Source organism: Acanthopagrus latus, chromosome 15 (assembly GCF_904848185.1).
Source record: "Acanthopagrus latus isolate v.2019 chromosome 15, fAcaLat1.1, whole genome shotgun sequence".
NCBI lineage: Eukaryota > Metazoa > Chordata > Actinopteri > Spariformes > Sparidae > Acanthopagrus > Acanthopagrus latus.
This window is the reverse complement of record NC_051053.1, coordinates 7,477,591-7,495,859: the sequence shown is the minus strand read 5'-3', so window position 1 is coordinate 7,495,859 and position 18,269 is coordinate 7,477,591. Positions and strand designations below refer to the sequence as shown.

Sequence of the window (18,269 nt, the reverse complement as noted above, 5' to 3'; positions counted from 1 at the left end):
GCTGGGTTCAGTGTCAGAATATGCCGCTCAAGATGTTTCCTCCTGATTCATTCCCTGCTGCATGCCCTTTCTTTGTCTGATCACACAATCCAACATATTTGACAGTCATTCTTTAAACGGAATAATATGGAAAAATAAATAAATAGCTGGCCTCAGTCGCCGCCTGTTGGAGCGGACACAAACCCACACCCTCTCTGACGAGCTGAACCGAAAAGAAAAGAAGTACTCGACACGTCTGTTTCATTCTCATCAGTTGTTGTTTTGTTTTTTTTTAAAGATTTCAAAACGAATGTGCAAACACACTCGATCCACGTCTCTCGTACAAATCAGAGCAAGAGAACAAGCTGATAAATTAAAACAAACAAACAAAAGCCGTCGAGACATGTGTGACAATCATGAGCTGTCCTCGAGATCTCTCCAAGTCTTTTTTTTTTTCTTCTTCTTTTTTCTTTTTTCACCCCTCCTTGAGCTCCGTAAGGCACAAACCAAATCATCGACAGAACATAAGACGACAAACTGCACTGGGATCAGCTCACACGCGCCTCTATCGTCATCTAGTGGACGGGCAGCGGTGGCCTCATGTGTCCGGTTTGCCTTTTTTTTTTTTTTTTTTCTTTTCGTTTTTTCTTTACAGCTACCTACATTCACCGTGGATCTGGAGGCTGGACCTGTTAAATACGCGCGTCGGTGTCGGGAAATAAATAGAGTTTGTTCCTTTGTCCCCTCCCGTCTCAGTTGTGAGAGGTCATGTGTCTGGACAGGTGGTGCCGCTCTCGGAAGTACTCGTGGCAGATCGGGCAGGTGAGCTTCTCCTCCCGCCTCCTCCTCACCTGGGACTCCGCCGCGAACTCCTTCTTGTGGTGAGAGCGCATGTGGAAGACCAGGTCGGAGGTCATGCGGAAGGACAGGTTGCACTTGGCGCACCAGTTCTGCACCGACACGCCGAAGGAGGTGAACGTCGGCGGCAGGATGGTGAGGGAGGACGCGCTCTGCAGCTGCACGCCGATGCTCCTGGACCAGTGCTCCGGCGCGTAGTGGAACGCGTTGTTCAGCGCGACCGGGGAGGGCACGGCCGGCAGGTCGCCGCTCAGGACGTTGGACGCCATCAGGTTGTTGTATCCCATAATAGTCCTGGAGCTAAAGGCGTCGGTCATCTCCTCTAGGCGGCTAGAGGGGGCTGTCGGAGCGCTGCTGAGATGCGCCTGGGGGTCGATGGGAGAAGTTCTTTTACTCGGCCTGCAGAAAGCGCTCTTCTGCTCGCCCTGGCTGCCGGATAGGACCAAAGAAAACGCGCTGCTGCTGCCGCCCGAGCGCACGCCAGAGCTCTCACCCGCCTCCGACCGCGCGTCCATCTCACTGGCGTGCGTAAAAGTCCCCTTGGCTTCAGCGAAATCACCCTTACATCCCAAATGATCCGGCTTTACCTTATCAGCTTTCAGTTTCCCCGCGGAGGGAGACGCGTCTCCCGCCGCCTGGTCGTGGCCTCTACTCAGCTGCGTGATGTTGTCGTCGTTGGAAATGTTGGTTTTTTCCAGCAGAACCGTTTTCCGCCCTCTGGGATAAAGACTTTCCTCGCATTTCCTTCTCTTCGGGTAAATCTCCGCGTCCTCGTTGCTGCCAGGTTTCTTGTGTTCCAGATCTCTGGCGATGTTGTGGAAGTCCGTCACTCGATGCTGCCTCTTGATTTCCACGTGCTTGTGCTCGCACACCTCGCGGCCCCAGGTGTCACTTTTCACCTGGGTGCACAGGAATCGGCAGTGGGCCAGGAAGGGGTACTCGTTCTTGAAGATCTGGTTACATCTTCCACATCTCAACTCTAAAATGGAAAAATCAGACAATAAGCAACCGAAACCTGCTAAAATAATGGTACATTGTCCAATAAAATACTCAGTATGATGCGCTTTTAATCAGAGGATGCTGCAGAAGGGCCTCGTCTAATTCAGTCCCGTGTTTAACACGCAGTCTCCTGACCGAGCGCTCGCTCTCCGCGTTGTTTCCTCACCTTCGCTTCTCCCTCTCCTCATGTCCGTGAAGCCCAGCAGGTGAGACAGCTCCTGGTCGTACCACACCAGCAGCTCTTCCTCCTGCCGGATGTCTCGGATGGTCCGCACATACAGCTGGCCCGCTTTCAGGAAGGCCTCTGTGTTCTGCTCCTCTCCGTTGCGCGCAGCCTGCACGAGCCGCAGCCAGGACAGCACCAGCGCGGAGTTACGCATGGCCTCGGGGTCCACCTGTTGACACGAGGCATGGACACTTTAATCCCAAAATGATCACACAGTATTTATTATTTAATTATCTGTTTATTTATTTATTTGATCTTCTCTGCACGTTTGGAATTCCCTCAAATAATCACAGTTTGGTGTTGTAAGCGGATTTTAATCGTTTAAATCAACTAATCCATCCAATTTCAACACAAGTTCCCTTTGATACCCAAGACAGGGTAAAATACAGTCATATAGGATAAAGATAAGGTGCATCAAATCTGTGGGCACTGTCAGAATTAAAATAACAAAATCATCTACACATCTAGTGAAACAGCAGGCTTCTGACCCAAACCAAAGGTCTTCATGGATGTCTTTGAAATGTACAGGTTAATATCGAGCTGCTGCTCAGCTGCTCAACTCACCCTGAACACGTAGGATTTCGCCGCCTTGTCGCAGGACTTCTGCGCTATGAAGGCGATCGTGTCGTAGAAAGTGTTTTGGAGCAGACACGGACCGAAGCACGTGCCCGCGGGGATGCTGCGCGTAACGACCACACTGGTGTAGAGATCGGCCGGATGCTGGAGGAATTTACTGTCACCGGTCCAGATGGACCGAGGCAGGAAAGCGTGATCCATCGTTAAACTGCAAAAAAAAGAAAAAAGAAAAAAAAAATACAGAAGATGATTAGTTAAACAGCAGGTGGAGTACGGCGTACAGGTTTTTATTTAAGATAAAGGTAAAAACACAAGGCCTGACCTGATCTTTAAGTGATTTAAATTAAAATCACGTTTGATTATTTATTTGAGTCAACCAACCAAAATGTAGCGCGCACAGTTGTGATTTGTGAAATAAAATACAGGTTTTAGTGGCCAGACGTGGTCATTCCTGTTGGATTGAGATGCCCAGACACGCGATGGGCTGTCTCGGACGAAAAATGTAAAAATAAAAATGCACAACAAATACGTTCTCTTCTTTCTGCTCAAACGACGCGTCGGAACCGTGAAGCAGGCGCAGCCGGTGTCGAGGCAAAATGATTTCTAACGTCCTTTGTCTCAGTTTTTCACTCGGTTTCTCCTTTTGTCTCCCCATCTGCCGTGGAGCCAACTGCCTCCTCTGTGCGCACGATAAGTTCAATATGTTTTTTTTTTCCCCCTCACTAATGTATGAACAGTACGGACGCACGAAGATTACGTGACTGTATTTCTCTCCCTCTCTCTCTCTCTCTCGTCAGTTAAAAAGACGTGGATCTTTGGGGTTGTTTTATTCTAACAAACGCTGACGGTGGAATGATCCGGTGCCAATCTGTGAATGCAGGTCCTCCTCGTCAGAAATAAGGACATTTGAGCGAGAGAGATCGCGCATCTGAGTGAAGACTACAGGAGGAGAAGCGCATTAATAGCGTCGACTCACCCGCCGGACATCGACGAGGATGCTCGTGGCAGCAAGTTGCAGCAGGTGCGGTTGGAGCTCTGCGACGATGCCCTCTCGATTCCCGGTCACTTATCCGACTGAATCTTCCTCCGCGCTGTCGTCCCTCTCCTCTCTCCCACTCCCACTTATCCCCTTCAGAGAGCGCACTGAAGCGTGGCGCATTGATGTAAACACGTGCGCGCTCGCCGGCACACACACACACACACACACACACACACACACACACACACACACACACACACACGCGCGCTCACACACGCTTTGAACGTGGGTCCCTTTGGCTAATCCCCCTGTGTGATTTACAGTCCGGACTGAAGAAGTAGGGGGGGCGGATGATTTGGCCAGTAATGCAGATCCTGGACTCGCTGTGCTCATCCAGTACAGACCGATGTGGAGCATCTTTTAGACGGAGCGTTTTAGATCTCAGTCTTAGATGGCACAATCACACCCAGCTCACCAAAATCACCTAAAGCCCCACGAGATCAGAGGAGCGCAGCCTGCACAACAGGACCCCACACACGCCCGTGCCAGCCTGCGACTTCGTCCGATAAACCACTTTGACACCAAAAGACTAGATACACGTTATGTGAAGTTCAGAGTCAATCCTCGGTCTGCGGGAACATTATATATAAGAGTTACACGAGTGGGGTAACGTGCGCAATGGGAAATTGTAAAATTGGCCGCTGTTATGTGATGTGATGCAGGGTGGTCCGGGTTTGCCACCGGGCATGATGCATAATTCATCAACTAAATGTTTCTGTCTAATGAGCATTTAATGGATTATTCTGCATCAGAGCTTTGGTTTGGTTGAGATGTCCCGGTGGTTACCGAGCCAACTTTCTCTGATGAGGGAAGAGGGAGCGCACTCCAGCCGCCTGCAGACTGGACATGTTTTTTAAAATTATTATTATCATAAGATTTATTTGAAAATATTTCCTCCAGTTTCAGTGGTTTATTACATTACGTTGTGCTGGAAAGTTTGGTAACAGCATCAGGAGCTCTTTGCAAACCTTTCAGCACCACAGCCGTTGATGGGTCGATCTGATTTCAGGCCCATGAGTTGCGCCTGTTGTTGCAGCGACTGAAGCGGACCTTTTTTCCCCTTTTTTTTTTTTTTTTTTTTTTTTTGACACATAAACTCCGAGGCAATGGGCCAATTATTGATGATTAAAACTCAGAAACACAATGATGATTTAGTGATTCTGACATAAAATCACTTATTTCTGTTGGGAGCACCAAAAAGCACAGATTTGTTGCGTTTAAAGACTCGGACATTTTTGTTTTAATTGACCATATGTTGGATTATTAAACGTGATCTCTCGAAACAAACTGTTACATTGTTTCAACAGTTCGATCTATTTTATGTGATTGTGCATGATCCCACCCTGGAACTGCTCACTACTGCTCATAGAGACAGTTTTTTTTTTCCTGTGTAAAAGTGAAGTTTTGTGTTTCTCCTCGGGTGTCGCTCCTCTCCTCCATCCTGCCCCGCTTCACTGCCTTTCCTCCTTTTTTTTTTTTTTTTTTTTTCCTTCCCCAGCTGAAAGAGAAGACCTGGGAGAGCCAGCCCGGCTTGAACCGAGCAGGACTCCTGTTCCCTGAATGCGTCCAGCCTGACGGGACAGAACACCGAGCAACAAAGCGGCACAGACGACTCGGAAAATAACAGACGACAGATCGAAAATGTGAAGCTCCTCAGTTAGTCACAGAGCTGGAGCAGTGAACAGTGACCCGGGAAAGATGGCGAGGACGCAGACTCGCGTGTTCCTCCTCGCCGTGGCTTTGCTGGGAATTTTCTTCCTCGGCGTGTCGGTGAAAGGACAGCAACAGGAGGAGGAGGAGGAGGAGGAGAGGTCCTGTCAGGGCGCCTTCGACCTCTATTTTGTCTTGGACAAGTGAGTGTCCCCGTTTTATTTATGGCTTTGTTACTTTCTCCTCGCTGCGCATTGCCATGCAACCGCCCAGTTGTTTGGAAACGCGGAGCGCATCAGTCACATTCAGACTCCGCGTTTTTCTGTCGTTGTAGCGATCCCTCAAGAAAAGTCACCGACAAGTTTGATCTTGCGAATTCAGAAACCTTTTAAACATTTAGTGAAATTCCGTCCAAAATAACTGGTTTCTATCGTATCATGAAGTCAGTTTCAACCCTCAGTGTTTATCTTTACGCGTCTTTAAGTGGTTTAAAGCTCCGAAAGCGAAGGAAGCAGGGCGAAGCTTTGGGGCATGCGTTTCTTTCCTTTTCTTTTCTTTTCGTCCGGTTCAAAGTGGAGAGGCGCACGGCGCAGTGAGCTGTATCCACGGGATGTGGGATGTGGGCAGGGCGAGCAGGATGGATAGAGTTTCAGGCCGATGACGCCTGCGGACACAGCTGCTGCAGCTGCCCCGCAGCGGTGCTCAGCGGCCCGGCGCTCCTTCAAGCTCTCCTCCTCCTCCTCATCCACTGAGGGCCGATTGTATCCAGAAGCGGACATGTTGTGACGAGAAACAGGCTCCATTCTTTATTGTCTGAGGTCTTTTATTCATCAACACCAAATCTGATTAAGTAGATTTTTGGTTTTCACGGGGGGAAAAAAAAATCACTGGAAAAAAAACGACATGACATTTTGGCAGCACGAGACTTTGTAAGGCATGCTTTTTTTAAAAAAAATAAAAAAATAAATAATAATAATAATAAAACATCTCAAATTATTAACAGAGTATGAAGAAATAACAGTTTTGATCTTATTGAATAGATGTGTTGTGTTGCGGACATGCTGACGCTAGCATGCTAACTTGCTATCCACTCCCATCCCTATCCAACATTCCTGTGCAAGTGGTGTAAACAACAACAACAATCTGACCTCCCTGTCTGGACCACTACATGCTGGGCTAACTGGGCTAACTAGCTAGCGGCAGTTAAAGTCAGCAGTTACTCTGTTGGCGTTCTGTCCCCTGTGTGTTTCGAGTATGGATTGGGCAGGAGTCAATTCTTACGTATTGCACCTTTAATGCGTTACAGATCCCTTATATTCAACCTTAATTCAGCCTTTTCCCTTTGATTCACCAGGATGTCAAGCTCTCACTTGCCAGAAAAAGGCTGTGAAACACCTCCATTTGAATTTATTTACACAACTCTCACCTTCTTAAAGTTGCACTATGTAGTTTCCAGGGAGAAATTTTACTCAGAAGGGAAAGACAGACTGAAAAAAAACAAACTGACCATAAAAGAAAACACAATTTCCTACTGTTTTACTTCAGTAAATTTGGCGGACCCTGCCACCCTTTTTATCTTCAAACAGTGTTCCTGGGACCTTACATTCCTCAATAGCTTGTTTATTCAGTCATGGAGAAAAATAAATATCCCTGAGTTTGTGTTTCTACCTCATTAATACTGTAAACGTTACAATTCTGAGTTTAAATGTCTTCTCCAAAACTACACAACGCCCCTTTTAAAGTATGCCTCAAGCTTGCTGCGTGTAAAATGTTTCAGGGCCTGCTGCTGCTGCATCTTTAGAAATGTAACCCAAACCCTTGATCTCCGACTTCTCCCCCAAAAAACAACTTGTTTTATTTCTTCTAGCGTTTCCTGGGAATGCTGTCTCCATCTGACAGGAGTCAGGGGAGGGCTGACAGGAAATGAGGCATGAGGGAGCGGGGACGACAAACAAAGATCCCCCCCCCCCCCAGCCTGATTTAAATCAGGGAGCTTGCAATTACCCACGCCTCTCAGCCTACAGAGACCCATGACATTAAAACCCAACTCTCAGAGAATCCACAGATCTCTCTTCATGCCATTTCAACACCTTTATCGCCTGAAACGACGAAAAAAGCCTTCAGGCCACATGGCGAGTGAGGATGTGTTTTCGCCACCTTTTTGTGGGGCTGTGCGAGCCTGCCCATGCAGCAATTACCCACGTGTGACTCCTCTGCGGTCTCGGACGGCTGCTGTTCATAGCGGCTCAGACGTTATAATTGACGTTTTTGTTGAATCCCGGCTCCAGCTGCCGAGGTGAAATTCAGCACGCGGACACATAACAATCAGACATGTCGACGCATGCAGGAGAGCAGAGAGAGAGAGAGAGAGGTTGAATTGCAATTAAAGGCATGGCTGAATTTGTTGCCCTAACAGGTCATAATTTCACAGTGGTAGTTGTTTTGAAGAGAGCGGCCGAGTGGTTCAGGGGAGAGGGAGTTAAACACCGCCGCGTCGGTGTGTAAGTAAGATTTGGGTGAGGTAATGGTTTTTGAAAAAGCTCGCTGCTGTGTCCTCAGTTGATCCGCGCTGTGAGGTGGGCGCGCTGAGTGACGTTTCACTTTGGTCTCAACGCGTCCCACCATCGTTTTCTTCTGACGTCCGCGGCGAACATCTGTCAGCCGGCTCCTCAGTCTTTACCCTTTTGCTTCAAAAAGTTTAGGAGGGGCCTGGGGAGCGCGGCGCGTTCCGCATGGCCAAACCTCTGGTACGCCTCTGTTTGTTTGACTGTCTGGACCTGCACGTCTCAGCAAGCCTTCAGGAGGCCTCTGCTCTTTCTGCCCCCCCTCAGATGGCACCGACTAGTTGGCTGTTTTTCAGATCTTAAATGCCACACAGTGACCTAATCTGATGCGCCGGCATCCGATAAAATCATTCAGGGGGATGTTTTTACATGTCTACACTGGTGCTCGTCCCTTCACTTTGTAGTCGTCATTGTCCAGAAGTTTATGATGCATGCTGAGTTAAGAATGTGCGATGCAAAGTCAACATTAGTAAAAAAAAAAAAAAAGAAATGAAAAAGCGCTATCTGCTCCACACATTCCTACCCTCCACGTCTGACCCGCAACCAGAGACCAGGCTACATTTTTCCTCTCGAGCTGGTTGCCCACAAATAGAATAATCGGTGTTGTGTGTTATGGCTGGGTTCTGAACAGAGGGGTTGTTTTCACTGGCCCGAGTGCCCGCAGACAAAAGGAGACCCTACCCTGATGCTGTGCAAACTTCTGGAGGTAGCTGGGTGAAGAATCGCCACTGAATATGTTGGGTGATGGCAGTGACTTCAGGTTTGTAGTGAAAGTAGTAAAGATGCAGTGTTTACAGCACGTGAAATAGCTTCATAAATATGCAGAGAATCAGAGTTTTCCAAATGTTTGGAACATTTTAAACAAAGCTGACAAAGATTTTCAAGAATAAGATGACACAAGTCGGCTGGTTCCAGCTTCTTAGCAAAGTGAAGACGTCACTTTTGACTCCGGGAAATCATAAAGAGTGTCTCACACACATTTTTTTTTTTTTTTTTGACATTTTATAGACTATGAATTAAACGGTTAGTTGCAGCCCTAATTGAAGACCTGTTAAATTCACTCATGGTGTCCAGAGGTATTATTTTCATGAGTGATCAGTCTCTCAACCATTTAATCTGATTCATGAGATAACGTTTTTTCCAAAACCCGTCAGAAAATGACAAAAAATGCTCAGAAGTTGAGGTAATAATTCCAAATACTTTAATCTGATCAACGCGAGAACACAAAGATATTCAGTGTTATTAAATAGAGAAATACTGCAAATCTTTGCTTGTATCAAGCTGGATGATTAATCTGTCATTTCCACAAAGGTCTAATGATACTGATAAGGTCAAGTCCTCCTCAGTCATTCATACACATGGCATTACATTGTAAGGGTGATCCAGTTAGGGCTGTATCCAACTTTTATGGCTTTTATTGCTTCGATACTAACAAGTTTGTTTTTGATAAATATCTTGTCATTCGATATCAACATTTCAATATTTAGGAAGTTGATATAATCATCGTCACTGAGCCAGTAACCATGCGGCATGCTTGTTGTGCTAAGATCTTATAGTGCTGGGGATTGGCTGTCTCGAGGCATGCAGGAAAAAGACTCGGCTACACCCAGAGTCCAGTTCCATCGGTCCATTACTCCATCAGTTCCTCATGTGCATGTGTAATATGATCTTTTGTTAAAACAGATTTCATAAAATTTGCATAAAAAAAGCATCTCAGGAATTGCTGTCGAGGTCAAAGTATCGCTGTCAGTACCAGTACTGATGTTTTCATACCCAGCCCTAAATCTGGTGGTTGCAGCTCAGTTTGATGGCAATAACACTCACAGGAATGTATTGTTTGAGCCGCGTCTGTGCCGCACACAGGATGTACAATGTGCGTTTGTTGTTGTGCGCGTATCAGTGTGAATACTGAGATTAAGTTATCAAGATTGTTTCACCAAAGCTGGAAATGGGCTCCCCGAGGGGGACCGTGTCTCACTTCCAGGGAAGAGGATAAGTGGAGCAAGTGACTGGTTAAATGAGAGGCACAAAGGGGCCATCATCTAACCAGCTCAGACTTTCACTCAGTTTATGACCCTGTTACACACACACACACACACACACACACACACACACACACACACACACTCTCAGCCTCTCTGAGCTCGGTGTAGAAGCTGTTTGATGTTGCACCCTTCAATAGACACTCGCACTCACATTTACCCCCTGCTGAGTGTTACTTCTGTGTCCCGCTGTTGTTCATGTCACAGCCTTTTCACGCTCTAGACCCCCAACCTGTTGTTAGACTGGCTGTGCTCGCTTGGACCATCTGTTCCCCCCCTCACTGTCTCTCTCTCTCTCACACACACACACACACACACACATGCACGCTTATAAAACACAGATACGACATACACACAGGCCAGCTGCCTGCTACATGGTCCCTGCTAGAGGCAGACTGCTACATCTGTCCCTGTCTAACCTCAACCCTCTGGCCCAGCAATTAGCCCCCATTAGCAGCCCCCCTGGGACTGGGCTTCATTAAGGAGACTGTCATATGGACACAGCAGCATGTAGCAGGCTAAGCGGCAGCTCTCACCGCTGACAGGTTACTGTACCAAAGTAATGGAATGTGACTGAGTGGTCGCAGGAATGTCGCCCAATGTGGAGGAGGTGAAGCGGTCGTGTTGTTCCTGGAGCACATCTGCTTGTGGACTTGCATTTGCATCATATAACATCAGCTCTGAATCACATCCTATGAAAAGTGATGGCCATAGCGCTCCCACGTCATTCTTCCATCATAGTTTGTGTTAGCATCACGTGTGAGCGTGTTAACCTTCACTACAAGCTGAGGCTGTTTTGAATGTCATTCATTTTGCAGATATTTTAAGTACTGGACACATTTAAACTATGCTCCATTCACAAGATGTTGAGACACTTTAATTAAAGCCAAAAAGGTCAGTCTTTTGGTTCCACCAGAGGAAAAGTAGCCTAGGCATATCCTAGCATTTTAGAATGCTAGCAGTAAATACAAAGTCCAGTTTAAGCTGATGAGAATGTCATGTCTTTTAGGCATCACAATCATGCGTATGTGGACAAATCAAAGTTTTGACCTGGTTGTGTAAAAGTTTTGGTAACGTCCTTTGGATGATTTTCATGAAATTATAGAATCTGTATAGTGATTTTAAGGTTTTGCTTAGCTCTTGCTAGCAGCTCTTTGAGGGTTTACTTGAACTGCACTGAACACAAAATGAGTTGAAGTTAAGGGGGCTTGTCACTGGCTCTGAACTTGGACACTAAATAAAATATTTTAACCCATTAATGGAACTATATGGAATGTAATGATCCCTCAAAGTTATTTCAGTTCATCCTCTGGGGAACGAGGATGTCTGTACCGAATGCTGTGAAAATCCAGCCCATAATTCTGGAGACATTTCACTTAAAAGCGAAAAAGTTGACTTTGTGTTTGAAGTACACAAAACGTCATTAGCCATCATTGCCATCCCTACACAGCATGTAGATGATAACTGACACAGAATCAGTCAGACAAAAGATATTTATCTGTTTGTTTCTGTATGAAAAAGCCCAAACTTCATGGGAGAGCTGGCCGTGTTTCTCAGTAATCCTGCATTTAATAAAATAAAATGGTATTGGCTGTGGTTGGTGATAATTACTCATCTGTGGCAACATCGCATTTCTTCCTTATAAGGTTTTGTTTTTGTTCTTTTTCAGATCTGGAAGTGTGAAGAATCACTGGACAGAGATTTACTCCTTTGTGCACCAGCTGGCAGAGAAGTTTATCAGGTAAAAGCCGGATTAGTCATTCAATGGCTTGGAAGTTTTCCGTGTTTTCCTGCGCTGATGTAAAACAAATGTGTGTTTGCAGCCCCATGCTGCGAATGTCCTTCATCGTCTTCTCCACTCGAGGAAACATCATCATGAAACTGACAGAGAACAGGTAAGGCCGACAGCTGGGTCCCTCCCCGCTCTTCTACACTGCACTGGCGGACACGTCTTCTCTTGTTGTGTTTGTTTTTGGTTTTCCAAACCTCTGGAAAATTAGATTTTCTGGACAGATTTTCTCGCAACTCAAAATTTAATTGCATACAAATTTCATCCAGCTTTAGGGAGCCCGCGAATACAAAGCACTGCATTCAGTCCACCGACTTTGGCTGAGGCCGAACCTTGGATGCTATTTGAGCCACAAAATTAGTTGCAAGCCCTTTTCCCCTGAGAGCAGCCTTCTTCCAGTGTATTTTATCGGGCTGTTTCTTTGTTTACCCCTTCAGGGAGGCCATCGACGAAGGCTTAAGGGCGCTGAAAAAGGTTATCCCTGGAGGAGACACGTTTATGAACTTGGGCCTGGAGATGGTAAGTATGATGCCTGAGGACCCAGCACACTGGTATTGCCAGTCTAAATCGCTCTAGCTAATTCTGGAAAATATTGACTGAGGATCAACTGAGCCTGGCAGCGGGATCCTGAACTAATTAGATCAGTATGAGGAGTGGCTCAGACCCCGAATGACTTTCTCATAGATCTTCCATCCAGTCAGGTGCAGGAAGGATTGATGTTGATGTTCTTCCAAAAGAGCACTTGAAAGTCATAGATTGCGCTTGATACGATATGTGTCTCAAGTGAACGCATACTGGGCCTTGCCAGACCACACCGAGCATGTGCTGGCTTCGTAAAAACGTCTGTATGTTCACACCCAGTGAAGGCTATTGTATTATCTGAAATGGGAGTTAAATGAATAAATAAACCAGTTCCTAACTTTACGAATGCTTTCTTTGCAATTGCAGGCGAATACCCAGATTTATCAAGAGAAGTATGGTAAGCCCCGTCTGATATTCCCCCTCACATTAGCCCACGTGTAATGCATCGTCTCAGAGAACATGAACGTTTCGTGCTCTGCAGGAACAGCCAGCGTCATCATCGCTCTGACCGACGGCGAGCTGAACGAGTGGCAGTTTGACACAGCTCAGCGAGAGGTAAGATGGGTATGGGGGCTTTGAGGGGTTTAAACAAAATATTGAGAACACTCAGCGACGAAAGATTCAGTTCTGTTCCTGTTTGCTAGGATCAGGATGTTCCCGCGGTTTTTAAACTGTGTAATGACTGATTAATGTGCGACTCTGTCCAGACTCCAGTCTTTTTACACTGGGTTGCACTGGTGTTTTCACGAAGGTGCATCCGCGTCCGATTTGAAATGGGACTGAAGGTGTGGAAAAATGTTTTTCTTCATTTTAATCACGATATATTCAACAAGAGAATATGATAACCTTTACATATATTTTTACAGGCCGCATTTTTTTTTTTTTTTTTAATCGGATGTACTAAATTTTAGGCGCAACAAAAAATGATTTTTGGAGTGGGTGTGTGACCAGAGCAGTCTCACCCTGTGATGCACCTGCAGTTTGGGCTCAGATGACTTGATGACTTTTTGGTGCTCTATCAGTTGTTTGACGTGACTTGAAAAGGTTCAAGATGCTCAACTTAATTTTCCCAGTATTTGCTTTGCTCACTAATTCCCATGGGCTGTTTTTTTTTTTTAAGTTCCTGGGACAAATATTTAAAGGATTCATTGCTGGATTCCTTTCAGAGCTGACGGTTGCTGCCAATCTGTATTTAACAAACATAATCTTCCTCATGCTTCCTGTCTCCCGTCTGGAACTAGGGCAGAGACTGAGTCTGATGTGTTATAGGGGGGTACTTTTGTCTCTGTTAGCCAACCAAACTCAAAGAAGCTCACTGCATTTTTGTTTATCTGTTGTTTTCTGGCAGGCGCAGAGGGCCAGGTCAATGGGAGCCATTGTTTACTGTGTAGGAGTCAAGGAATTCAACCAGACCCAGGTAGGATCCAACGGAGGATATTGAAGATGATGCGAATACGCAAAAACGGAAATGCCATTTATTTTCTTTCTGTGGCTGTTTGTTTTTCCAGCTCGCCACTATTGCAGACACTATGGAACACGTGTTTCCTGTGTGGGGAGGCTTCCAAGCCCTCAGGGGAATCATTGACTCGGTATGACACGTACATACCACGTGTACACTCACACAAACACTCACCCACACACACACAGACGCACAAAATTAAGTTATGTCATTAAATTGTCTTGTGACTGTTTTTTCCTTCTCCCTTTGTCTCTCAGATCATCAAGAAGTCCTGCATAGAGATCCTGGCGGCGGAGCCGTCCAGCGTGTGTGCAGGAGGTAAGAGGTGTGCCGAGGCTCCCCCCCCTTCGTTAGGACACTGGGCCGTCCCGGTGTGCGATTGTGTCAGATGACAGTCATCTAAAGCCTCTGGAGTGGAACATGAGGTTGAGTAATTGCATGGACGCTCATGACCGCGGAGTGACAGAGAGCGTATTGTCATTCACGGCCGGGGGAAATTAGCATAGCCGCTTCAGCGCAGCGTGTGTGCAAAAAAATATAGGAGGGGGGGTTGCATGGGTGTTGGTCAGGGGAATTAGCTGTGAATCTTTAAGCATGGCTGCCTCTCTGGCCTAGTTTGCCACTTCGTATATGTTAAAATGGCTCTTTCAAGACTGTACTCCTTCCAGCCTCTGCTGCCATGTCCACCTCTGCTGCTTCTGGACAGTTTCAGGCAGCAGGGGAGAGGATAGGAACCAAGGGAGACGCTGAGAGAGAGCTTTTATGTGTAGCCAGCAGGATGGATGAGCTTTGACATGACCTTATTAGGACTCACTTAAGAGAGTGCATTTGCAGCCGCGCTACCAAGACAACCAGCAGAGATTAGCATCCATTATGGGATATGAAGGAGGGGAGAGAGGAGATGGAGAGAAGCGAGGAGTGAAAAAATGTTGTCTTCAGAGGACAAAAATGAGGAAGGAATGATGAAGAATCACATGTTATAATTAGACTCTCTGATCTGGTGCCAGAGCCCGAGTGTGTCAGCTGACGTGTGCCCAGATATCCTCCAACAGCCTCATTTATTATTCGATTGATGAGCAGCATAATGGTCAGTGAACTAAGAAAATAAGGACCCACTTTTACCAAGACTTGAGTCTGGCCTAATTAATGAAGGGCAAAAACTGTAATGTGCAGATCACGTGCCTATTGTGTTCCCCTTTGTTTAGACGTCTTATTTTAGACAATCAGTGCTTCCTTCCTATGTTTTTAATTTTTTTCTGTGGAGAGCTAACAGGCTCTTTTTTCCTTTACAGAAAACATATTATTTTTAGTATAATGTGATATAATGCTGTTGTCAAGCACTTATCACAATTTAGCAGAGAGTTTGCTTTTATTTTGAAGTGCAAGACTGTGGACAAGGTTTGAATATAACCATCTCCACACATCCATCCATCCTGGATCCTGCATTTATATTCAGGCACATACTAACATATTACATAGGTATTGTGACAGTCCGTCTCTGCGCCTGCATGTAGTCACATACCGTACATGCTTCACACCAACACACACACACATCTTCCGGCACACGTACACACACGTCCCTCACGTTGATGTGAAGTGACCAGACCGAGCTGCCCGCAAACAGGCCATCAGACTGGACAGTGAACGTTGGGCCACACTATCCGACATGACAGCACCGATTCGCCTCACAAACACACACGCACACACACACACACACACACACACACACACACACAGGCACTGAGAGTTGGCCCTTAGATCTAACATGACAGCAGAGATTGCTGCTTTCATTAACGCCTGACCCTTTCCTCCCTGTCGTCCCGTCCTCCCGTGCCCCTCCCTGCCCTTCACTGTCCCGTCGCACTAACGTGATTGAAGAGCCGCCGTTCGGACAAGCCGTACCCCATTTTTGCTCCACGCACATAAAACACACGTGCACGTTACTGTCGCGCACAGACACACATTCAGACAATCCTTGTCAAGCGTTCAGGTGTAGATGGAAATGGACATGTGGCCGCAGAAAGCAGAGAGGAGAGGGCGGCAGCATATGTGTTGTACATGTCAGCAGGGCACCACCAGTCCCTGCCCACCATGTGTCTGACAGCACTGACCTTTTAGCCCATCAAGCCTCAGTGTGTGTGTCTGTGTGTGTCTGTGTGTATGTCAGGCTGTGTGAGCAAGATGTTCAGAAAACTAGGGCTGCAGGTAATTATAACCAATTATTTTCACTATCAACCAATTCATTGGTAAATCCATAAAATGTCAAAGGAATTAGAAAATTGCTCAGTAAGTTTCAGGGTGTGCTTCAGGGGCTGATATCTGATTTTTGGAACTGAATTACATTTGCAGTAAAATAAAAAACTTAACGTCAAAATTTAGCATAATATAACAGAATGTAACTACAATTTACTAAAGTAATGTATTTGAGAGAGCACTGAGTGTCTACACAGAAAGAATACGGCATCAGAGCCAGAGTAGGGCATTGTGAAATTTATTTATTAGCAATCAGACACAAAAATCACAGATACTGAAAATCAGACACATGCTGAATGTCAGCCCTGATAATTGCTCTTTAGTCTAATTTTTTGTCAAGCCAATTTTTTGTCAAGTAAAAAAAAACCCCAAAAGTCTACATTTACCATCATTATCAAAATAGTTAGCAACTAATTTCTTTCCCACAGACTAATTGATGAATTGACTAATTGTTTCAGCTCTGTTGAAAACAAGCAGGAAATAATAACACAGTATATTTCACAATGATTACTTTTAACACCTTTTGGTTCTGAAATATTTTAAATGACTTACGATTTACTATATATATTAACAAATAAGATAATTCTCTGATAGATGTCAAACTGTTACATGTTAATGTAGTTTACTGCTTCATTGCTGGAGGAAATAATGCAAAGCCAGAGGGAAGGTCCCACCATTTGAAGACAGTAATTAGCTTCAAAATCAGTCGCTGGAGAAGTATCTGTACCATTTTCCGCAGTGACTTGTGTTTGTGTGTATGTGCTCATGCGCTCTGTCACGGTCGCAGCTCATGCTATTTGATGCTAACACTGTGTGAAAGGGGCCGGACCGCAAAAGCGGCCGTGTCACTGAGTGAGCGCTGGGAATAATTAGTGCGGGGACCTCTAATAAAGTTGCACATTGTTGAGGTTACAAACCACATGAACTGTCAAGTAATGTGAAAGTTAATGCAATCCATGTTATCTGATATGATACGGTATAGTCGTGATTTATTTCTCCGGTTGCACAGTGAAACGAGGGGAGGGAGGGGGCGTGGGGGTGTGGTTAACAGTAAACGATTAGGCTGTCTGTGTGTGTGTATGTGTGTATACACATGTGGAATCTGAGGAAATGACATGAGCAGTGCTGACAAGTTGCAAGTCACTGAACATCTGTAAATAAACAAGATGCGGTTGGATGTGGTCGGCTGCGTGCAGGATGTTAGGAAGTTTACTTTTATCTGGGGTTTTATCTCTCTGAGGTTGGACAAGTGGGCTGTCTGCATACAAAATTAAGGTGTGATTCGTTTAATACCTGCGTGTCTAAGGTATACAACTTGTGAGAGCTCAATTTCAATTTCTGTCTGTAATGTGCATCACCACTTTTCCTCTTGGATCTGCTCCAATTGCACTCTACGGCATTTTACGCAGCATCAGTAAACATGTAGAGCCGTGCAGCAGACGGACGTAGAGTGGTGTTGGTTGTTTCTCCTCTCAGCTCCGCCCCTCTGTGTGCGTCTGTGTTTATGGCTTTTCATAGCGGCGGCGTCTGACCTTTAAGGAAACACTGTCACGTATACGCCGCGTGATGGTTTTATCCAGTGATCTTCACGCTGCAGCTTTAAATGTTAAAGGTGTGGCAAATGCTAAAGGAATCCTTGGTGCGCAGCCAGAAACCACACACACACACATACACACACACAAACACACACACACACATGCACACGCTTGTTCAAACACATGCATGAATGTGTGCATGCACATCCTGACATGCAGACGCTTTAACATTCCTCATAAAAACACAGAGGTAGTCGCACATACTGTATGTACACCAGTTCGTTTTTGTCCTTACACACACACACACACACACACAAAAACACTCAAACACACGTGCTAATGGCGCCATAGGTAAGGTCAGACCTACTTTGACAGTGCCACGCTGTTGTCAGCCCTGCAGGCATGTTTTTAAGCAAGTGTTTCTTCCCCGCTCTCTAACATATGCTGGGTAGCAGCCACATAGACACTCCAGCATATGCTGGCAAGCTTCTGTCAGTGCGCTTTAACAGGGCCTGGGGGAGACTAAAGGTCAAAGACGCACACACACACACACACACACACACACACACACACACACACACACACACACACACACACACACACGCACACACACACACACACACGTGCACACACCTTCTGGCTACTGCCCAGCACATATTTGTGAATAGCAGCGATTTTAGCCTTAGCACCACTGGAGCTTATTACGGCCTTTCCACAC

General features: G+C 45.9%; 2 protein-coding genes across 3 annotated transcripts in view; one reads left to right on the top strand and one right to left on the bottom strand.

Moving 5' to 3' along the window:
- Positions 1 to 238: 238 nt before the first annotated feature.
- On the bottom strand, positions 239 to 4,242 carry prdm8 (PR domain containing 8). 2 transcript variants are annotated; one of them, XM_037123417.1, is made up of 4 exons: positions 3,615 to 4,242; positions 2,627 to 2,846; positions 2,003 to 2,231; positions 239 to 1,816 (listed from the first exon to the last, which is right to left on the bottom strand). In XM_037123417.1, exons 1-4 carry the CDS (start codon positions 3,623 to 3,625, stop codon positions 732 to 734), a joined length of 1,545 nt encoding a protein of 514 aa, XP_036979312.1. In that variant the 5' UTR covers positions 3,626 to 4,242; the 3' UTR covers positions 239 to 731. The 2 variants fall into 2 exon arrangements, with proteins under 2 accessions (XP_036979312.1, XP_036979313.1); XM_037123418.1 differs by lacking the exon at positions 2,627 to 2,846 and having other exon boundaries at positions 3,615 to 4,241.
- The window catches only part of antxr1d (ANTXR cell adhesion molecule 1d), a 27,854-nt gene continuing 12,994 nt past the window's right edge, over positions 3,410 to 18,269 (top strand). The window contains exons 1-10 of the mRNA XM_037123414.1: positions 3,410 to 3,659; positions 5,176 to 5,530; positions 11,603 to 11,674; positions 11,757 to 11,828; positions 12,160 to 12,241; positions 12,671 to 12,701; positions 12,786 to 12,859; positions 13,653 to 13,721; positions 13,813 to 13,893; positions 14,021 to 14,081. Coding sequence (XP_036979309.1) covers positions 5,376 to 5,530; positions 11,603 to 11,674; positions 11,757 to 11,828; positions 12,160 to 12,241; positions 12,671 to 12,701; positions 12,786 to 12,859; positions 13,653 to 13,721; positions 13,813 to 13,893; positions 14,021 to 14,081 — 697 coding nt within the window. The 5' untranslated portion in view covers positions 3,410 to 3,659; positions 5,176 to 5,375. The remainder of the gene's footprint in view (positions 3,660 to 5,175; positions 5,531 to 11,602; positions 11,675 to 11,756; positions 11,829 to 12,159; positions 12,242 to 12,670; positions 12,702 to 12,785; positions 12,860 to 13,652; positions 13,722 to 13,812; positions 13,894 to 14,020; positions 14,082 to 18,269) is intronic.

What these genes read in the sequence shown, in the direction of transcription:
- prdm8 (XM_037123417.1), bottom strand. An exon ending in CGAAATCCTACGTGTTCAGG is followed by an intron (nt 2,232 to 2,626) that starts GTGAGTTGAGCA and finishes TCGTGTCAACAG; the next exon opens with GTGGACCCCGAGGCCATGCG. An exon ending in GAGGAGAGGGAGAAGCGAAG is followed by an intron (nt 1,817 to 2,002) that starts GTGAGGAAACAA and finishes TTTCCATTTTAG; the next exon opens with AGTTGAGATGTGGAAGATGT.